The 22,589-nt window shown below is 43.4% G+C and overlaps 1 protein-coding gene across 1 annotated transcript in view; it reads right to left on the bottom strand.

Moving 5' to 3' along the window:
* Positions 1–22,589, bottom strand: part of LOC138957711 (xylosyltransferase oxt-like) — a gene marked incomplete in the record, with an annotated part of 65,996 nt that overhangs the window by 5,533 nt on the left and 37,874 nt on the right. The window contains 7 exon segments of the mRNA XM_070328776.1: positions 538–852; positions 1,412–1,749; positions 3,446–3,551; positions 3,781–3,957; positions 4,525–4,822; positions 13,522–13,724; positions 18,963–19,135. Coding sequence (XP_070184877.1) covers positions 538–852; positions 1,412–1,749; positions 3,446–3,551; positions 3,781–3,957; positions 4,525–4,822; positions 13,522–13,724; positions 18,963–19,135 — 1,610 coding nt within the window.

Genomic DNA, 22,589 nt, shown 5'->3' with positions numbered 1-22,589 from the left:
ACTTTGTCTTTATGCACATGTCGTATACATTTAGAGCCCTTACATCCCTGTGTTTCTGAGATCTTATGTACATAATCTCATACAGACACACACAGACACTCATGCACTCTCTCTCTCTCACACACACACATGCAAACAAATTTCCAGCAAGTATACTGGGGTTGGTGTGTAAGGAGTGCCATTGTTGAACAGGTTACAAATCTGGAGATGCAAAGAACCTTTTGTTCTCAACAGCAATACAGTAACCTGCATTTGCCATACATATAGACACAAGCATAAGTGAATTGCATGACGCATATATAGTTGGGCAGTTTTGCAGCAGAGAGTCCAATCTATTCCTCTCGATCACTTCTATAACATGCGTAAAAGGGAAGCAGTAGTCACAAGAAAAACGAGCATTGTTCTTCTGTCTTAGAGTAGAATTGCCTAACTGCCTTGACTTCAGCCTTATTTTAAGTTTAGTTTTTCTCAAAACTTTAAAAAATGAGATATGCAAATATGCAAATTTAGCCTCCAAACAAGCTGCTCATAACTGACCTGATAATAAGTGATAGGAGTGACCAGAAACTGTGTCTCGGCGACAACGACCATGTTCAACATCAGCTTGACCGTCCACACGCCAGGACGGACAGGGCGGTTCAACACTGGTTTGTGTGAACCCACAAACGTTGTCGCAGGGATCTTGACATCGTAGGATGCCGCGATGATGTTGGCTGGGTCTATCCAGGCCATGGACACTGTGAATTCTTTCCCTGGGCCCCAGACATGACGCAAAGTGATATCGTCAAAAGGTCCCAGCAAACGGCCATAATTTCTGAAGATGAGTTCTTTGGGATCAAAGTCAGATCCAACCTGGACAGAAAAAATTAGTGGGACTTATTAGTTAGAACACAGATGGACTATAAACTGAAAAAAAGACTAAATCACTAGTGGTAAATTTAAACGATTGTAACGGTACTGAGGATTCGTAAAACTACTGTTATCAGCAAGGTGATCGAACATAACATTCCTCTATTCGATATACAAAGCTTGAGGTGCATATCTTAGCAAGATTTTGTAGAAGCAGCATCTTTTTGCCAAAGAACTCAATAGTTTTCATGGTAAAAACAATCGGACTGCTGCTAAGCATCAAAATCCCTTCTTGTTTGTTAACCGTCAAGGTAAAACAGCCATACATACATGCAAATACAGCCATGTATGTGCATGTACACATACAATCTATAAAACACACACACACACACACACACACACACACACACACACACGCAACCTGGCATGCACGTGCACACACACACTCACACACACACACACACATACACACACACAGGTAATCCTAACCCAAACCCTAACAATATTTGTTTAAAATTCAAACCAACCCTCTTCCACTGATCACCTCCCATTATATACATACCTCTAGAAACTGCAGTCTGGACATCACCCCCTTGGGGTCCAGCACGGAGTAGTAATGCTTGGGGTGCACATGCGTCTCAAGCGTGACCTCCTTCCCCGTGGTCAGGTACTCGGCCTTGAAGAGAACCAGCAGACCATGAAAGTGGTCGCTCTCCTGGAACAGGTTGACCTCTAGCAGCTGGAGGGGTCGGAAGCGACACGAGGCCTGGCGGAGACTGATGGCCTGGGAGGCGACACGCATGAAGGAGTGATAGAAGGTGAGGTGAGCGTCTCGGTTCTTGGTCGGTGTGTCCAGGTGGTGGTACTCGTTCTGCCAGTAGCTGGACAGTCCGGTTATTCCTGTAGAAGAAAACACAATGCAGTATACTGTGGATACCCCTGCTTTCAAACCCTTTTATTTTGTTACCTTACTTGCATGCAGGTTGCTTCGACCCTTTTTTTTTCTCCCCGTTTCTCTCTGTTTCTCTCTTCTTCTTTAGAAACTGCATACAAGCAGCCAAGGTAATTCTATAGAATGCTCAGATTCAGTGAGATTTATCACAAATGTTGCATTTTCCACGCACAAAAATTGTCCATTACATGGTGCTTTTTTTTCTCAGAAAGTTTTGTCTTGTATACCTGCAGTCTCATTATGTAGCTGTGCATATCATGTATGTACGTGCAGTCTCATTATGTAGCTGTGCATATCATGTATGTACGTGCAGTCTCATTATGTAGCTGTGCATATCATGTATGTACGTGCAGTCTCATTATGTAGCTGTGCATATCATGTATGTACCTGTAGTCTCATGATGTAGCTGTGCATATCATGTATGTACCTGTAGTCTCATGATGTAGCTGTGCATATCATGTATGTACCTGTAGTCTCATGATGTAGCTGTGCATATCATGTATGTACCTGTAGTCTCATGATGTAGCTGTGCATATCATGTATGTACCTGCAGTCTCATGATGTAGCTGTGCATATCATGTATGTACGTGCAGTCTCATTATGTAGCTGTGCATATCATGTATGTACGTGCAGTCTCATTATGTAGCTGTGCATATCATGTATGTACGTGCAGTCTCATTATGTAGCTGTGCATATCATGTATGTACGTGCAGTCTCATTATGTAGCTGTGCATATCATGTATGTACGTGCAGTCTCATTATGTAGCTGTGCATATCATGTATGTACGTGCAGTCTCATTATGTAGCTGTGCATATCATGTATGTACGTGCAGTCTCATTATGTAGCTGTGCATATCATGTATGTACGTGCAGTCTCATTATGTAGCTGTGCATATCATGTATGTACGTGCAGTCTCATTATGTAGCTGTGCATATCATGTATGTACCTGTAGTCTCATTATGTAGCTGTGCATATCATGTATGTACGTGCAGTCTCATTATGTAGCTGTGCATATCATGTATGTACGTGCAGTCTCATTATGTAGCTGTGCATATCATGTATGTACGTGCAGTCTCATTATGTAGCTGTGCATATCATGTATGTACGTGCAGTCTCATTATGTAGCTGTGCATATCATGTATGTACGTGCAGTCTCATTATGTAGCTGTGCATATCATGTATGTACGTGCAGTCTCATTATGTAGCTGTGCATATCATGTATGTACGTGCAGTCTCATTATGTAGCTGTGCATATCATGTATGTACGTGCAGTCTCATTATGTAGCTGTGCATATCATGTATGTACCTGTAGTCTCATGATGTAGCTGTGCATATCATGTATGTACCTGTAGTCTCATGATGTAGCTGTGCATATCATGTATGTACGTGCAGTCTCATTATGTAGCTGTGCATATCATGTATGTACGTGCAGTCTCATTATGTAGCTGTGCATATCATGTATGTACGTGCAGTCTCATTATGTAGCTGTGCATATCATGTATGTACGTGCAGTCTCATTATGTAGCTGTGCATATCATGTATGTACCTGTATGCACAGTGTGCACACTCAGCTCAGTCACTCCAGCACGACAGACAGTTTGGCTATCCTATTTCTCTTCTTTCAATTTTTCATCAATACTTACCTTGCTGCAGGTGACCAAACAGGTAGACATCCAGACTGTTGATGACTTCCTGGTTCACCACTGCCTCAAACTTGCGAGCAAAGAACAGCGGCTTGTCTTCATATTTCTGCACAAACAATAAACAAATACTGAAAGATGCACCAATAGCCCATTTACCGCCCATGGCATGAAAAGTAATTTCCGCCATTTCAAACTTGAAAAAATGGTAGCAAAGCAACTATTGCAAGTTTTTCAAAATTATAAATGCTTAAACATCGCAGGAAGCCAGTAGAAATAAGAAGTAGAAGAAGAAGAATAAGAAATGAAAACCACGACAAAAGAAGAGTAAGACGAACCATGAGTCTCTCCAGGTCGTTGCTCTTAAAGTCGTTGGGTGAACAGCCGCACCAGTCGACGATGTGTTTGTACTGACACTTGCAGCCCTGCTTGCGCCGCCAGTTGGTCAGGTGCAGATTGTTGTCAACCGAGTCTGCGCAAAAACGACTGTTCTGCAGGGCTGTGTGGAAAAACGACTGAAACAAACATATCGCAATCATACTTTAAAGAAATTTGGTTCAGCATGGAACAGATACACTAGTTTTGAACTTTCTTAGTAATTATCACATTTACTTTTCCATGTCAGTCTGTCCTTTCATCCTCCCAATGAAGACACTGATATAAGCTTTATGTTTGAGTACGGATCCTCAATGCCAGATAGTGTACATAATTATGTCACAATATCAAAACTGAATGAAGTTTTGTTTAAACCAAGAAATTGACACAGTTACACAACACATGTTCCATACATACAGACATAAATATGTGCAGCCACCCATGCACTCTCTCTCCCTCTCCCCCTCTCTCTCTCTCTCTCCACCATTTTAGATAAACCCCACTGCTTACTTTTATTTCCAGACACTGTTAGCCATCCTGCTTTTGTATTTGCACCATCTCCTGACAAGGATGGTATGATCAAAAAGTGGATAAAAAAAATGAAACAAAAATCACATGAAAATAACAAACATTGAAAACACCAACAACAACTCCAAATTTCACTCCAAACCAAATCTGACCACCTTTGAACACTCTGAACATCTTACCTCAGCAGGCAGGAGAGTGTACTTATAAAAGGCCTGCAACCCTCTCAGCAGATCATCCTTCTCCATGATGAGGTAACGAGCGAAATCCCGGTACAAGCACACCCAGTCGCTGCCCCCATCCATGCGGATCCCGGTCGGCAGCGGGCGACGTCCGATGCGCCACAAGTGGTTCTCGCACTCGTAGAACGTCTGGTCCAGCCCCTGCTTCTTGATGAATCTCGGCGTGTCTTTGCCATGCGACTTGAGGAAAGTGAGTCCTTTGTAGGCCGTGAGGTACGCTGTCAGATCCGATATTGATCTGCAACACATGCGTCATTGAGAAAAGGAGAATTAGGGTCTAGATTAGGGACCCACTGCCGACCTACAGAAGACTGAGGACTTCTTGGCAGCCACCGAACTGAGGATTTAACGGCCATAACATTGAACGCAGAAGAAGAAGAAGAAGGGTCAAGATTAAGTCGAGATTGTCCAATGTTCATGATTTATTGTGCGTTGTGTATCTATATGCATGGTAATGTCCATAAGGGGCTAATGTGTTACTGTAAGTTTATTGTTATATTATTGTGTTAGAATGTGTATGTATTTGAGATTCAAATAGTATGTTTTTATTCATACAGTCGAGATCATTTAACACGAAAAACGAAAAGCCGAAAAAAAACATTACGCGAAACGTGTTGTCAGTCCGAATCATTCCCTTCATAAACCCTACTAAAAAAACCATCATAACGCGAAATAAAACAATCTGAAACTCACACAAAAAACGCTTACATGAAGCCGATTCTCGGTCTCTTGCACCACCAAACAACTGTTTTTTTGAACTTGTAGCTTCCAAAGCGAGAAGTGTTCACATGTTTGCATGACTGACTGAATATCTCATTTTCCTTCTGACTGTGATTGAAGATGGCCTCGAAAACAGGAGTGAAGAGAAAACAAACAAGCCACACAATTGCGTTTAAAATCAAAGTTTTAGAAGAGCTTGACAAAAAACAACTGAACAAGACTGAAATTTGTAAGAAGTTTTCAATCGCAAATTCAACTCTGTCAACGTTCATCAAGAATAGACAAAAGATTGAAGATGCGTACGTGTCATGTGATGTTCAACCAAACCGAAAGCGGATGAAAACGTGTGCTGGAAATCGAGAGGCACTTGAAGAGAGTCTATTTCAATGGTTTAAACAGGCTCGTTCTATGAACACAACTGTGTCTGGCCCGTTTCTTGCGAAAAGGCAGTGGCTCTTGCACAAGAGTTGGGAGTTGAAAACTTTGTACCGAACCCGGAATTGCTCACTCGTTTCAAAAACCAAAAGGGCATCGTTTTCAAAACGATATGTGGCGAAGCTGCTTCTGTGTCACAAGAGATGGTGGATAAGTGGACTGAGGAAACACTACCACAGGTATGGCACTATTTTATTTTCTTTATCTTGCTTTTACAAAAAAAAAATCAGTTTGATCATTTTCGTTATCGCGAAAAAACGTTAACTCGAAAAAAAATATTGGTCCCTTTCATTTCGTGTAAAGCGATCTCAACTGTAGTTAATATGCAAAGCGCGGAGAACATAGATTACTGTGGTGAGCGTTATATAAGCTGTCATTATTATTATTACAATTCAGAAAATAAGAAGAATTTCACGGGTGGTCCCAACAAATTTACCCATTTCTATTCCGCTCCCAAACTTTTGTTTGACCAGATTATCATAACATTTTTAGTTGAAGTCTAGAACAGGCCTTGGAATTTATGAGAACATCAGTTCAGAAAACGTTTAGCAATGTGCTGCGAGTCAGGTATCCAAAATGTGTGCCGCCAATCTGTTCACAAAACAAGTGTGGGCAATTTTTAATTTCCTTGGAGTACATTAAAAAATGTCATCCAAATTCCTATTCTCATAAATTTCAGGGTGTCTCCTTATAATTGTATCATATCTGAACCCCAAATTACATTAGTATACCGTCAAAGAACTGTTTTTTTTGTTGTTGACAAAATGAATATGGGTACTCTTTTAGATCACCCTGTTTTAGGAAATGTAAAATACATGTCCGATACAACGCAGCATGCTGCAGCTGCTGTTTTATCCTCTGCTTGTTTGCATTTTAAACAGACGTCTTATACAGTCAAAAAAAATGGGATTACACAGGCTTAAACATTTTGGAGTAGGAGCCACCAATTAATGTGGATAAAAAACACCATAGGTGGTCTGCTCATGAACTGCCTGACAATCAAAAAGTGCCCACTGACTGAAAAAAGATTACAACAAAGACCTTTGTTAATCAGTAAAGCTCAGCTCAGCTTGTGGATTTTTGTCAATACTCCTGAAGCCTAAATTCTCTCACATCCTACCAGAACAGCCCTGCTAGCCCCTACCCCCCCCCTCCCCCACTCCCAAATCCATCTTCTATAACCAAAAGGCTGGGTTGATGGCAAACCCCACGGTAGACTAGATTTCTGACATAAAGCTTGTTGCTTCCTTCCTGCCATTAGTTGACCACACTATACAAAATAAAACAAGAGAAAAGGAAGGTAAGGTTAATCGTCTGTCGCTACTTGACTTTTGTGTATCTTTTTTGTCCACTTTCAAGGCCCACTTTCAAGGTCCACTTTCAAGGCCCACTTTCAAGGCCCACTTTCAAGGCTCACTTTCAAGGCCAAGGTCCACTTTCAAGGCCCACTTTCAAGGCCAAGGTCCACTTTCAAGGCCCACTTTCAAGGCCAAGGTCCACTTTCAAGGCCCACTTTCAAGGCCAAGGTCCACTTTCAAGGCCCACTTTCAAGGCCAAGGTCCACTTTCAAGGCCCACTTTCAAGGCCAAGGTCCACTTTCAAGGCTCACTTTCAAGGCCCACTTTCAAGGCCCACTTTCAAGGCCAAGGCCCACTTTCAAGGCCCACTTTCAAGGTCCACTTTCAAGGCCCACTTTCAAGGCCAAGGCCCACTTTCAAGGCTCACTTTCTAGGCCCACTTTCTAGGCCCACTTTCAAGGTCCACTCTCAAGGCTCACTTTCAAGGCCCACTTTCAAGGCCAAGGCCCACTTTCAAGGCCCACTTTCAAGGCCCACTTTCAAGGTCCACTTTCAAGGTCCACTTTCAAGGCCAAGGCCCACTTTCATGGCCCACTTTCAAGGCCAAGGCCCACTTTCAAGGCCCACTTTCAAGGCCCACTTTCAAGGTCCACTTTCAAGGTCCACTTTCAAGGCCCACTTTCAAGGCCCACTTTCAAGGCCCACTTTCAAGGTCCACTTTCAAGGTCCACTCTCAAGGTCCACTTTCAAGGTCCACTCTTCCTCGCGATATAACCTTCGTGGTTGAAAACGACGTTAAACACCAAAAAAAGAAAGAAAGAAAGGTCCACTTTCAAGGTCCACTTTCAAGGCTCACTTTCAAGGTCCACTCTCAAGGCCCACTTTCAAGGCCCACTTTCAAGGTCCACTTTCAAGGTCCACTTTCAAGGCCCACTTTCAAGGCCCACTTTCAAGGCCCACTTTCAAGGCCAAGGTCCACTTTCAAGGCCCACTTTCAAGGCCCACTTTCTAGGCCCACTTTCTAGGCCCACTTTCAAGGCCCACTTTCAAGGCTCACTTTCTAGGCCCACTTTCAAGGCCCACTTTCAAGGCCAAGGCCCACTTTCAAGGCCCACTTTCAAGGTCCACTTTCAAGGCCAAGGCCCACTTTCAAGGCTCACTTTCTAGGCCCACTTTCTAGGCCCACTCCGCCTGATGAACACTGTTTGCCTCACCCTCTCAGATCTGGTCAGGTCTTGATATGGGATAAGATCATCCCTCCACTTGGTCACACACCAACAATCAACAGCCTGAGTGCTACAAGGGATAAGACCATCCCTCCACTTGGTCACACACCAAACATCAACAGCCTGGGTGCTACATGGGGTAAGACCATCCCTCCACTTGGTCACACACCAAACATCAACAGCCTGGGTGCTACATGGGGTAAGACCATCCCTCCACTTGGTCACACACCAACAATCAACAGCCTGGGTTTTACATGGGATAAGATCATCACTCCACTTGGTCACATACCGAACATCAACGGCCTGGGTGTTACACGGGATAAAATCATCCTTCCGCTTGGTCACATACCAACAATCAACAGCCTGGGTGCTACAAGGGATAAGATCATCCCTCCACTTGGTCACACACCAACAATCAACAGCCTGGGTGCTACAAGGGATAAGACCATCCCTCCACTTGGTCACACACCAACAATCAACAGCCTGGGTGTTACAAGGGATAAGATCATCCCTCCACTTGGTCACACACCAACAATCAACAGCCTGGGTGTTACAAGGGATAAGACCATCCCTCCACTTGGTCACATACCAAACATCAACAGCCCGGGTGTTACAAGGGATAAGATCATCCCTCCACTTGGTCACACACCAACAATCAACAGCCTGGGTGCTACAAGGGATAAGACCATCCCTCCACTTGGTCACACACCAACAATCAACAGCCTGGGTGTTACAAGGGATAAGATCATCCCTCCACTTGGTCACACACCAACAATCAACAGCCTGGGTGCTACAAGGGATAAGACCATCCCTCCACTTGGTCACACACCAACAATCAACAGCCTGGGTGTTACAAGGGATAAGATCATCCCTCCACTTGGTCTCGCACCAACAATCAACAGCCTGGGTGCTACAAGGGATAAGACCATCCCTCCACTTGGTCACACACCAACAATCAACAGCCTGGGTGTTACACGGGATAAAATCATCCTTCCGCTTGGTCACATACCAACAATCAACAGCCTGGGTGCTACAAGGGATAAGACCATCCCTCCACTTGGTCACACACCAACAATCAACAGCCTGGGTGCTACAAGGGATAAGATCATCCCTCCACTTGGTCACACACCAACAATCAACAGCCTGGGTGTTACAAGGGATAAGACCATCCCTCCACTTGGTCTCGCACCAACAATCAACAGCCTGGGTGCTACAAGGGATAAGATCATCCCTCCACTTGGTCACATACCAAACATCAACAGCCTGGGTGTTACACGGGATAAAATCATCCTTCCGCTTGGTCACATACCAACAATCAACAGCCTGGGTGCTACAAGGGATAAAATCATCCTTCCGCTTGGTCACATACCAACAATCAACAGCCTGGGTGTTACAAGGGATAAGACCATCCCTCCACTTGGTCACATACCAAACATCAACAGCCTGGGTGTTACAAGGGATAAGATCATCCCTCCACTTGGTCACATACCAACAATCAACAGCCTGGGTGTTACAAGGGATAAGACCATCCCTCCACTTGGTCACACACCAAACATCAACAGCCTGGGTGTTACAAGGGATAAGATCATCCCTCCACTTGGTCACACACCAACAATCAACAGCCTGGGTGCTACATGGGGTAAGACCATCCCTGTACTTGGTCACATACCAACAATCAACAGCCTGGGTGTTACAAGGGATAAGATCATCCCTCCACTTGGTCACACACCAACAATCAACAGCCTGGGTGCTACATGGGGTAAGACCATCCCTCCACTTGGTCACACACCAACAATCAACAGCCTGGGTGTTACATGGGATAAGACTATCTCTCCACTTGGTCACACACCAAACATCAACAGCCTGGGTGTTACAAGGGATAAGATCATCCCTCCACTTGGTCACACACCAACAATCAACAGCCTGGGTGTTACATGGGATAAGACTATCTCTCCACTTGGTCACACACCAAACATCAACAGCCTGGGTGTTACAAGGGATAAGATCATCCCTCCACTTGGTCACATACCAAACATCAACAGCCTGGGTGTTACAAGCAGACCTGTTTACCCTGAACCCGAGGCAAGAGTACTTTCCAAAAAAGTTGAGTGTATTTTTCAAAAAGTTGGTGTACTTTGCAAGCAAAGCCATATATGCGCTAGGGAAAATGTACGTGTGGGTGCAAACTTGTTTGTGTAAGAATTGCATGTCTTGTGAACACCTTCAGAATTTAACTCCTTCCAATACAACAGGGATAAAACAATTGTATTTACCTGTCAGTTTGTAGCATTATAACCAGTGTCTTCCAAACAGATTGATAATGAAAAGATGAACTTTGTTACGAGAGTATGTATTAGTTTACTGTGCCTGCGAGCACATGGCCGAGACTATGTACACGCGCATGAATATGACGTCATGAATGTAGGTCATGATCGCGCATGCGTATGGGCTGCCCCTCTCTGATCTATGGCGGAATAAACTGTCATTTTGAACCTGCTGTGCCTTTTGTGTGCTTTACGCAAGGACTCACGAACACCAATGCCCACAACACACAGAACACGAATGCTAACGTTACAAACTTGCCACTGACAGCTGCATCTGTTCAGTCTTCTCCCCTTTGGCTTTGCTCAAAAGTTAATCTTGTTGTCTTCATACTTGTGTTACTCTCACAAAAGTGGTTGACAGTGGCAAGTTCATTTTTACAATCATCTCTGAAAACATTGCTTCAGCACGGACTACAGGCTTTTCTTCTGGCAGGATTTGCTTTGCGGGAATGAACTTCATAATTCCTTGGCAGCTGTCAGCGGATTTCTTTGCAGCAACATTGTCCATGTGAGTTTTGGAACTGCAGTGTCGTTCGATGTCATATTTCCCGGCATCAGTGGGCAACGGAGAAATCCGATTTACAATACTTGCAGTGTGCATGACTTTTTCCCATTCCCGGTGTAGGATCCGGTCCGGTCCCCCCTCTGAAGTAGTCCCCCGGGGGACCAATTCGTGGCAAAAACTGCTCTATAATGGTCCCCCCTTAGACATCCAGCCTCGTTGTTCTTAGGCATTCAAGCCATTTTCAATCTATATCTTCGTCCGGTATTATGTAGTGCACAGACAGCAATCTCTTTGTTTGACTATATTTTCCAGAAAATAAAATAGATCTGATTTATAATGCCGTTCAAAAGAAAAATGACATGAAATAAAATGAATAATAAATAAATACTGATAAGAAGAAATGAAACCAGTCTCTGATTCTTTCCTTTCTTTTCTCTAAAATTGCTGGTAACATTACTAACATTGTAACAAGAAAAACGAGGCTGGATGTCTAAGGGGGGACCATTATAGAGCAGTTTTTGCCACGAATTGGTCCCCCGGGGGACTACTTCAGAGGGGGGACTGAACCGGATCCTACACCGGCATCAGTGGGCAACGGAGAAATCCGATTTACAATACTTGCAGTGTGCATGACTTTTTCGGGCCCAAAGACGACTCTACAATTCCTGGCTCTTTCTTGTATTTCTCCAAGAAAATCTGCCGTTTCTGCTGTTTAGACTTGGTACAGTCATCCGAAACAGGCACATTTTTCCGCTTCATTTTGCCACGATTGTCCAGACGATCGCACGTGCCAACAACTGAACGAGGTTTCTACAGCTGAAGATTCGCTGTCATGGTTATCTCCCTTAGACCGAAAACGGTATCAGTTGCACCATCCCGTAATCAGCACTGGCCCACGATTGTCCAGACGATCGCACGTGCCAACAACTGAACGAGGTTTCCACAGCTGAAGATTCGCTGTCATGGTTATCTCCCTTAGACCTAAACCGGTATCAGTTGTACCATCCCGTAATCAGCACACCAACACCGGAAAACGTATTCTAGACTTTTTCTTATGCGTATTTTGTGCGTGTATCGCGTATTATGCGTACTGATAAAAATTTGGCGTACAAAATACGCCCAAATCGTACTGGTAAACAGGTCTGTACAAGGGATAAGATCATCCCTCCACTTGGTCACACACCAACAATCAACAGCCTGGGTGTTACATGAGATAAGACCATCCCTCCACATAGTCACATACCAACAATCAACAGCCTGGGTGTTACATGGGATAAGACCATCCCACCACTTGGTCACATACCAACAATCAACAGCCTGGGTGTTACATGGGATAAGACCATCTCTCCAGCTGCTCACACACCAACAATCAACAGCCTGGGTGCTACAAGGGATAAGACCATCCCTCCACTTGGTCACACACCAACAATCAACAGCCTGGGTGCTACAAGGGATAAGATCATCCCTCCACTTGGTCACATACCAAACATCAACAGCCTGGGTGTTACAAGGGATAAGATCATCCCTCCACTTGGTCTCGCACCAACAATCAACAGCCTGGGTGCTACATGGGATAAGACCATCTCTCCAGCTGCTCACACACCAACAATCAACAGCCTGGGTGCTACAAGGGATAAGACCATCCCTCCACTTGGTCACATACCAAACATGAAAAGCCTGTGTGTTACAAGGGATAAGACCATCCCTCCACTTGGTCACATACCCAACATGAACAGCCTGTGTGTTACAAGGGATAAGACCATCCCTCCACTCAGTCACATACCAACAATGAACAGCCTGGGTGTTACACGGGATAAGACTATCTCTCCACTTGGTCACACACCAAACATCAACAGCCTGGGTGCTACATGGGATAAGATCATCCCTCCACTTGGTCACACACCAACATTAAACAGCCTGGGTGTTACATGCGATAAGACCATCTCTCCAGCTGCTCACACACCAACAATCAACAGCCTGGGTGTTACATGGGATAAGACCATCTCTCCAGCTGCTCACACACCAACAATCAACAGCCTGGGTGTTACAAGGGATAAGACCATCCCTCCACTTGGTCACACACCAACAATCAACAGCCTGGGTGTTACAAGGGATAAGATCATCCCTCCACTTGGTCACACACCAACAATCAACAGCCTGAGTGCTCTCTGTGCACACTGGTATTGTTTTAAAATAATTAATTCTGTAAAAGGGACTGGCGCCTTTTTCTGAAATCAATTCATCAAAATATTCCAAGTCACCACAGCAAGCAGTCAGGGTATTGATTTTTGGTATGTGATCAAGTGGTAGGATGGTTTTATCCCATACAAAAACCTGACCAGATCTGAGAGGGTGAGGCGAATGGTTTTCACGAGGCGGAGTGAGCCTTTCACATTTTGAAAATCATGGTTTTAAAATCTTAAACTCACTTGATGGGGTAGTCACTCTCGCTGAGGTTGATGTAATAGTCCCACCGCCATTCCTTCTTCTCCAGCACCTCTTTGAGGAAGGCCAGGTGTGCCTGCAGGAGACTGGCGCCGCCCCAGATGGTGGCAAAGCGATGTCGCGTCAACATCACGTTGGGCAGTCGTCGCTCCAAGGCCAGCAACTCACGGAACATGAACTCTTGTCTCTGTAAGTGGAGAACACGATGAGAGCTCTTTTGTCTGTAAAATGACAGCGGATCTGAGAAACAAAGGGAAGTAAGCGCTCTAAATGCTTACAACATTGTGCAATAGACTAATGAGAGTTATGCGGAACCGATCTCCTACTGGCACAAGAGAAAATAACAAGCTTTAACATGAACAAGCGACTTTCATCCTCAACCAACTCTATTCTTTATTCTAATTACAGTGGGACCACCATTTTGATTTTAAGTTCCTCAACCGACCCACATCTCTATTTGATGAATGCCAATCCCATGTAAGGACCTCACTTCTCCTTCTGCCCTGCCCAGCCCCTTCCCCATTCTAAGATTGGCCTTTTTAAAGGACATTAATGCTTCTCTTCAGGGACCTTATTTCTGGACCTTGTGCCCTGCCCAGCCCCTTCCCCATTTTAAACACGTCACGGCCAATCCGGCCTCTCCCATCATGCAACAGAAAAAGGGGCGGGGTTTAGCAAAAATAGCACAACGCGTGGCACGCGATGTAAACACGAACAGGCCAGATGGAAGGAGAAAGTGGCTTTCTGTCTGTGCGAGCAGCATTTCTTATTTTAACACAGCTTCTTCAGAGTTTTTCACATTTCGTTTCTGAACATTTGTGATATCTTGCATATTGATTGCGTATCTTGTTTATATTTACAATACAATTGAACTTTCACACAGAGAACCTTTGTGTCAAAGAAATCAGTCACACAGAGAAAAACAGAATAACAAAGTCAAGGCTGTAGATGTCAGGCTAGTCAAACGGACAAAATGAAACTTAGTCTTGGTTGCTGTAACTCAGTCACCGCTTATGGTACTTTCGCTGATATTGCAGAAAAACAACACAGAATCAGCCAAAACCGCTAACAATAAACAAGTTTAGTACGTCACAACGTCAATGAACAGAATTCTCGAGTCAATTTTTGCATCAGACTCTGACTAAGAGAGTGGGGCAAGCGTCAAACACCACTAAAATGAGGAGGGAAATCTTGGCGCATTTTTTTGGCGGAATACTTGAACAAACCAATCATTTTCAAACTGATCAAGGACAAAAACAGGCTTGTGAACCGAATGGTGAGGGGGGAGGGTACCTCGAAATGTGTGGGTGATGATTTCACAGCACCAGTCCATTGCTGCAGTCTTAGTATAGTAGCTCCACCGACCACTGTTCCCTCCCCCCTCCCGTTCGTTCCCCCTTTCAACCCCCTACCACCTTGGAATAAACTGCAGAAGACCATTTGCATATCCTGGATTCTTCCATTTGTGTTGCCAGGGGCGACCCAAGATACGAGTCCCTTTGTTTCCCATGTCCACTTAGAACAAACCGAGTTTAGATTTCCCCTTCCTGTTTTCAAAGTAAACTTGGCCATCCTGTGAGGCACTGTCAGGGACAGTAATTATAGTTAGCGGGACCATGTAGACGAAGTCAACGGTGATGATCTGCGTAGTGTATACGCATACTTTGGGACAAGGTCTGTTATTCCACCCAGCGAGAGCCTCTAACACAATCAGTGTTGTCGACAGATGCAGGCGGGAAGACCTGAGCAGTGTTTCACATTCCAACATCCGACGGTGATAGTAACTTAGTAAGGGCTAGGCTGCGGTCTGTAAGCTGTATTGCACTGACATCTCTTTCTGTCTATGGAAATAAATGGCGAAATTTGATTTAACACTTCTCAACATTAACAGTGACCAGGAGAACGCAATAAGGAGACTATTTACTGAGAATCAGTGGCCATTTGAAACTCGAAGGTGTGTAATAAAAGATTCGACTTGTGTACCAAGAGGTGCTGGGCCATCATCGTGTGACCTCGTTACAGAGGCTGTCTCTCGTGTGTGTAGTACCGTTAGGGTGCAGACGTGGTTTTCTTATCCTGGAGGCGATGGTGAAACCGGAGACACGGGTCCTAGTGCAGGGCTCTCCTCTGGGGTAGGCCAGTGTGCCTTTTGTTTTTGCAGCCCTTGTGTGACAAATCATCGCCAGAGGTGGCTAGGTACAGGCCAATTGCCACACCGCAGGAATTCCGGCGTTAGAAAAGTACTCTACAAGAAGTATTGGGCCATGCTAGACCGACGCCGTGCTTGGAATTGTGCATTGTACTTGGTGAAAAAGACGTCTTGCTTACATCAAGACAATGCAACACGGGTAAACATTAACCGAGAAATGATGCCCGACTGTGTGCTCAAACTAGTGAAAAGGCTTTATCCCAACCCCACAGGAATACCCTATCAAGGCCACAACTGGTGGTAAAGGTTAGTTGCATTTCTTTCTTCATATCCGATGCAACAAATACACATGCACCTGAAACAGGATGCTCTGGAACCAAATTGCCGCATGCCACGTGTTTTGCTATTTTTGGAACGCATGGTGTAAATCTGTGACGTTGGAGAGTGTTGACTCCGCCCTTTTCTTTGAACAAGATCCCCATTGAAATGTTTGTTTACAAATATCTTCTTTATTATGGAGAATTAACCTTATCTAAGTGCATAGGGCAGTAAATGTGTGAAAACCAGCTGTGTGAACAAAAAATCTGACACCGTAACTCATGCTTAACCGAGATATTAAAGAAAATGTAGGAACAGTATTTGTCCGTTGCCTGCAAGAGGTTTGAAATGATTTGCCAACGCAGAAGGTCAGGCTCCTTATATACTCTTGCCGGGCCTTTAATTATGGCCCTTTTTAAAGGACATTAATGCTTCCCTTCAGGGACCTTATTTCTCATGTTTTCACCTTAAACAGTGGACCCCCCCCCCCCCCCCCCTTTTAAGACCTGATTGTCTCAGATTATTTGAGGTCTGAAAATGAGGGTTCCAGACTTAATCCATTTAAAGACTCCCCCCTTTTCCATGACCTGATTGTCTCAGATTATTTGAGGTCTGAAAATGAGGGTTCCAGACTTAATCCATTTAAAGACTCCCCCCTTTACCATGACCTGATTGTCTCCGATTATTTGAGGTCTGAAAATGGGGGTTCCAGACCTAATCCATTTAAAGACTCCCCCCTTTTCCATGACCTGATTGTCTCAGATTATTTGAGGTCTGAAAATGGGGGTTCCAGACCTAATCCATTTAAAGACTCCCCCCTTTTCCATGACCTGATTGTCTCAGATTATTTGAGGTCTGAAAATGGGGGTTCCAGACCTAATCCATTTAAAGACTCCCCCCTTTTCCATGACCTGATTGTCTCAGATTATTTTAGGTCTGAAAATGGGGGTTCCAGACCTAATCCATTTAAAGACTCCCCCCTTTACCATGACCTGATTGTCTCAGATTATTTTAGGTCTGAAAATGGGGGTTCCAGACTTAATCCATTCAAAGACTCCCCCCTTTACCATGACCTGATTGTCTCAGATTATTTTAGGTCTGAAAATGGGGGTTCCAGACTTAATCCATTTAAAGACTCCCCCCTTTCCATGACATGATTTTTCCTCACAAGGAAGAATAAGTGCATCAATAGAAAAATAACAAAAGAAGTTCACAAGGGGTGACTTCTTTTGGTTTGTGTCAACTTTAAACTGATTCCATAAACAACTAACAGCACAGAACACTGACAAAAGTGTAACAATGAAAAGGAAAAAAACAATTAACTTTAAGGCAAAACACAAGGAAATCATCATATTATTGTTATTTAAGCATTCTATTACAGTGTAGGCAAAACACAAGGAAATCATCATATTATTCAATCAATATAAGGCTTATATCCCGCATATTCCATGGGTACAGTTCTAAGCGCAGGGATTTATTTTTTTATTTTATTTTATTTTATGCAATTTATATCGCGCACATATTCAAGGCGCAGGGATTTATTTATGCCGTGTGAGATGGATTTTTTTTTACACAATACATCACGCATTCACATCGGCCAGCAGATCGCAGCCATTTCGGCGCATATCCTACTTTTCACGGCCTATTATTCCAAGTAACACGGGTATTTTGGTGGACATTTTTACCTATGCCTATACAATTTTGCCAGGAAAGACCCTTTTGTCAATCGTGGGATCTTTAACGTGCACACCCCAATGTAGTGTACACGAAGGGACCTCGGTTTTTCGTCTCATCCGAAAGACTAGCACTTGAACCCACCACCTAGGTTTGGAAAGGGGGGAGAAAATTGCTAACGCCCTGACCCAGGGTCAAACTCGCAACCTCTCGCTTCCGAGCGCAAGAGCATTACCACTCGGCCATCCAGTCCATATTATTTTTATCTAAGCATTCTATTACAGTGAAATCCCCCTTTTAAGACATCCCAATTTAGGAATTCTCCCTTTTTAGGACCTTGATTTTTCAGATCCTCTGTTCATAACGTCTGTAAATGTACCCCCATTTTAAGACGTACTCCCTCCTTTTTAAGACCCTATTTTCTCAGATGTTTGCCGGTCTCACAAGGAGGTTCCACTGTATTCCAACAGTGGCAACAAAACCCAACAACAAAATTGTGAAATATAACAACTTCAACAAACAAACTTTCTTTTTTGTAAACTTTTTGAACAATTACCCCACAACAGCTGTGCACACGTCCCACTGCTAAGCTCAGAGCAATCAGCAAATCTGCGCACACCACAGGACAAGCTAACATTTAAAAAGAAAAAACACAAACAAAAAAAACTCACAGGGTGGATCATGGAGATGGTAGATTGTTCTCAATAGGAATCGCTGTGCATGCACGCAAGCACACACACACACACACACACACACACACACACACACACACAAACACACACACACACACAAACACACGCCACCACCCTCATCTCGATTCCCAGTCTGAAAACATTCAGTCAAAACTTGACTAAATGTAAAAAAAAAGAACCCCATACACATATGGACACCCCCCCCCCCCCCCCCTAAAGAAATGAATAAAAACAACACCACTGACACTGTCCACATTGATGTAATACACGTAGTAGTGATGGGGGTGGTAGATGGTCCTCACTACAAGCAAAACTAAAAATATAAGAACCCCATTCATGGCACCCCCCCCCCCCCCTTTTCCCCAAAAAAGAATATTTGTATTTGATTTAAAAAAAATCACTATTGGCACTGTCCACGTGGGTGTAATAGCAATGATTGGGGTGATAGATTTTCTCACTGCAAGCAAAACTAAAAATTTTTTTTAAAAATTCAACTTCATACAGACATCAAAGATCAAAGCTCAAAGCCCCCCCCCCCCCCTTCCACAGAAAAGAATATTTTGTATTTATTTTTACAAAAATCACCACTGACACTGTCCACGTGGATGTAGTAGTAGTGGTGGGGGTGGTAGATGGTCCTCAGCAGCCGGACCACTTGTCGCACCTGTCTGCCGTTCAGCGTCAGCACGAAGACAATTTTCACCTGCCTGTTTCGCGCCTGACTGCCATCGCTCTTCACCAAGGGGGCAGGCTGTCGCACGGTCTCTGAAAGGAGGCAAGGAAGATCAGTGTTAAAAATAAGACTGGATTTGTGTTGGACCTGAAGGAGAAAGTGTGGGGCTCAGCGGCGAACTGACTTCATCACATCAACAACCTTAATGACAGTCTAGCATGGCGACGGGAACGCAGAAGAAGAAACTGAACTGGCCATAATAGCTCGTGTGCAAATAAACCCAGAAATTTTGTCGATGAAGTAGCTTGGAAGGCTTCCTCTCCTCTCTCTTTTTTTTTAAAAGAAAATTAGACAACAATAATAAAGCATACAATAAATAAACCAACAGTTGAATACATTCATAAATGAATGAAAAAACAAACAAGCTGACAAACAAGCTAATAAATCAACTCTGCATCAGAGTTTCACTTTTGCTGTGCTTGACATTTAACACTCAGGGCACTGAGGAAACAGACAATGTTACAAACAACAATGATTCACAACACACAATTTCAATCCTTTCATTGTAAGCTTATGAATATAAAGATAAATCAAATAAGTTACGATTCACAAAATCTTAAAGACATAAATGCTGACCTAGCAAATACTCCTTTTTTCTTTATTTGGTGTTTAACGTCGTTTTCAACCACGAAGGTTATATCGCGACGGGGAAAGGGCGGGGAGATGGGATAGAGCCACTTGTCAATTGTTTCTTGTTCACAAAAGCACTAATCAAAAATTTGCTCCAGGGGCTTGCAACGTAGTACAATATATTACCTTACTGGGAGAATGCAAGTTTCCAGTACAAAGGACTTAACATTTCTTACATGTATACTGCTTGACTAAAATCTTTACAAAAATTGACTATATTCTATACAAGAAACACTTAACAAGGGTAAAAGGAGAAACAGAATCCGTTAGTCGCCTCTTACGACATGCTGGGGAGCATCGGGTAAATTCTTCCCCTTAACCCGCGGGGGGAAGCAAATACTCCGACCACCTCATAATACAGTGGAACCCCTTTTAAGACACCCTCCCTTTTAGGACCCTGTTTTTCCAGATTTGCTGTTCATATCCTCTGTACATTTACCCCCTTTTGAAGACTCCCAGTCTTTTTTAAGACCCGATTTTCTCAGATTTGTTTAGGTCTTAAAAAGGAGACTCCACTGTAACACCATCTGAGGGTATTAAACAGCTCGACGTCCCATTTGAGAGAAATCCTCAAGGAAAAAGTAAACCCACATACATGACTGATAATGCAAAATTAAGCTTACACAGAAGAATATCAATTCCTTTCCTCGCCCTAATATTTTTTCATCTTTTGCAAGAGACCATAATTGGCCACATCTATTTAACACAGTAATCCTGTTATACTAACAAGTCAGCAGGGGGGCTGTGTAGGAAGGCGGGTGATCATTCATCTTGATGTACTTAAACCACCTTTAGTGGAATAACTTGCTTTCTCACCTCAGTGAATTTCAATGTCAGCTTATACAAATTATTCTGATTGTGAACTGAATACAACCAGAATGTCAAAATCTAGCAAGGAAAAGAAAACCACACTGATAAATTACGTCTTTTATGACTGCTTCATTGACAAAATTTCAATATCAATATTATGAGTGCATAATTATCTTCATGAAAAAAAAACTAGCAGAGGAAAGAAAACAACACTGATAAAACATCTTTTACAACTCAGCTTCATTGACAACATTTCAATATAGTACAAGTAACATGTATCATGAGTGCATCTCTTCATGATTAAAATCTAGCACGAGAATGAAAAGAAAAGCACAATATAAATGTCTTTCATAACTGCTTCATTGACAAAATTCTAATGTCATTTTCAGTATAATCAGTGGATCTTTTTATGTTCCATTGAATGAACCCCCTAGCTATGAGCTCCCACTTAAATATTACTTCCCCCTGCCCCTTCACTTCCCCCTCCCCCCAAGAAAACAAAAAATCTCCCCTCTTAGATTCTTATAGACATGTGCAGATATAGAAAGAAAAACAAAATTATATATTTTCATATTTAATTTCTTTATTTCTTTATTACAGACTTATATATGAGACAGGCAGAACACAAAATAATTATACACTCTAACTGCTCCACACTCAATTGCTTCTCTTCCACCCTCCCAACCCCACCCCACAACACTCAGACAATTTGCAATTGTAAAATGCAATAAAAAGAAAACAAAACAAAACAAAACATAAAAAAGCAGAGTGTATTTAACAGCCTTTGCGCGATAAAGAACAGAATACAATTCAATTGAGAGAAACAAATTAGAAAATTGCAAAAACTTCCAACCACGGAAAAAGGCAATCAACGCAGAGAATTAGGCTGAATAATACATTATCAAACAGAATCACAAAAAATGTGATTGTTACCAACGAGCACAAAATGTCAAGCCAGGTTTGCCATATTATTCTTATTTTCCAGAGAATAACAGCCACATCAACCCAGTTCAAACCAAACAGATAACTGTGATAAAAAAACACACACTGTCAATGAAGGCAGCAAATAGAGGCTGCAAGGTCATTCCAAATGCCAGTTCTGTATGGAAATGTGCATTTCTTTGCTCATAATTATGACAGGGGGAAAAGAGAGAGAGAGAGAGAGAGAGAGAGAGAATGAGAGAGAGAGAGAGACATAGAGAGAGGAAGAGAGAGGAGGGAGAGGGAGAATGAGAGAGAGAGAGAGAGAGAGAGAGAGAGGAGGGGGAGAAAGAGAGAGAGAGAGAGAGAGAGAGAGAGAGAGAGAGAGAGAGAGAGAGAGGAGGGGGAGAAAGAGAGACAGATAGAGAGAAAGAAAGAGAGAGAGAGAGAGAAAGAGAGAGAGAGAGAACAAGAGAGAATGAGAGAGAGAGAGAGAGAGAGAGAGAGAGAGAGAGAGAGAGAGAGAGAGAGGAGGGGGAGAAAGAGAGAGAATGAGAGAGAACAAGAGAGAGAGAGAGAACAAGAGAGAATGAGAGAGAGAGAGAGAGAGAGAGGAGGGGGAGAAAGAGAGAGAGAGAGAGAGAGAGAGAGAGAGAGAGGAGGGGGAGGGGAAGAGAGAGAGAGAGAGAGAGAGAGAGAGAGAGAGAGAGAGAGAGAGAGGAGGGGGAGAAAGAGAGAGAGAGAGAGAGAGAGAGAGAGAGAGAGGAGGGGGAGAAAGAGAGACAGATAGAGAGAAAGAAAGAGAGAGAGAGAACAAGAGAGAGAGAGAGAGAGAGAGAGAGAGAGAGAGAGAGAGAGAGAGAGGAGGGGGAGAAAGAGAGAGAGAGAGAATGAGAGAGAACAAGAGAGAGAGAGAGAACAAGAGAGAATGAGAGAGAGAGAGAGAGAGAGAGAGAGGAGGGGGAGAAAGAGAGAGAGAGAGAGAGAGAGAGAGAGAGGAGGGGGAGAAAGAGAGAGAGAGAGAGAGAGAGAGAGAGAGAGAGAGAGAGGAGGGGGAGAAAGAGAGACAGATAGAGAGAAAGAAAGAGAGAGAGAGAGAGAAAGAGAGAGAGAGAGAGAGAACAA

This window comes from Littorina saxatilis, linkage group LG2, assembly GCF_037325665.1.
Source record: "Littorina saxatilis isolate snail1 linkage group LG2, US_GU_Lsax_2.0, whole genome shotgun sequence".
Lineage (NCBI taxonomy): Eukaryota > Metazoa > Mollusca > Gastropoda > Littorinimorpha > Littorinidae > Littorina > Littorina saxatilis.
The sequence above is the reverse complement of the archived record's forward strand: the minus strand, read 5'-3'. Positions and strand labels throughout refer to the sequence as shown.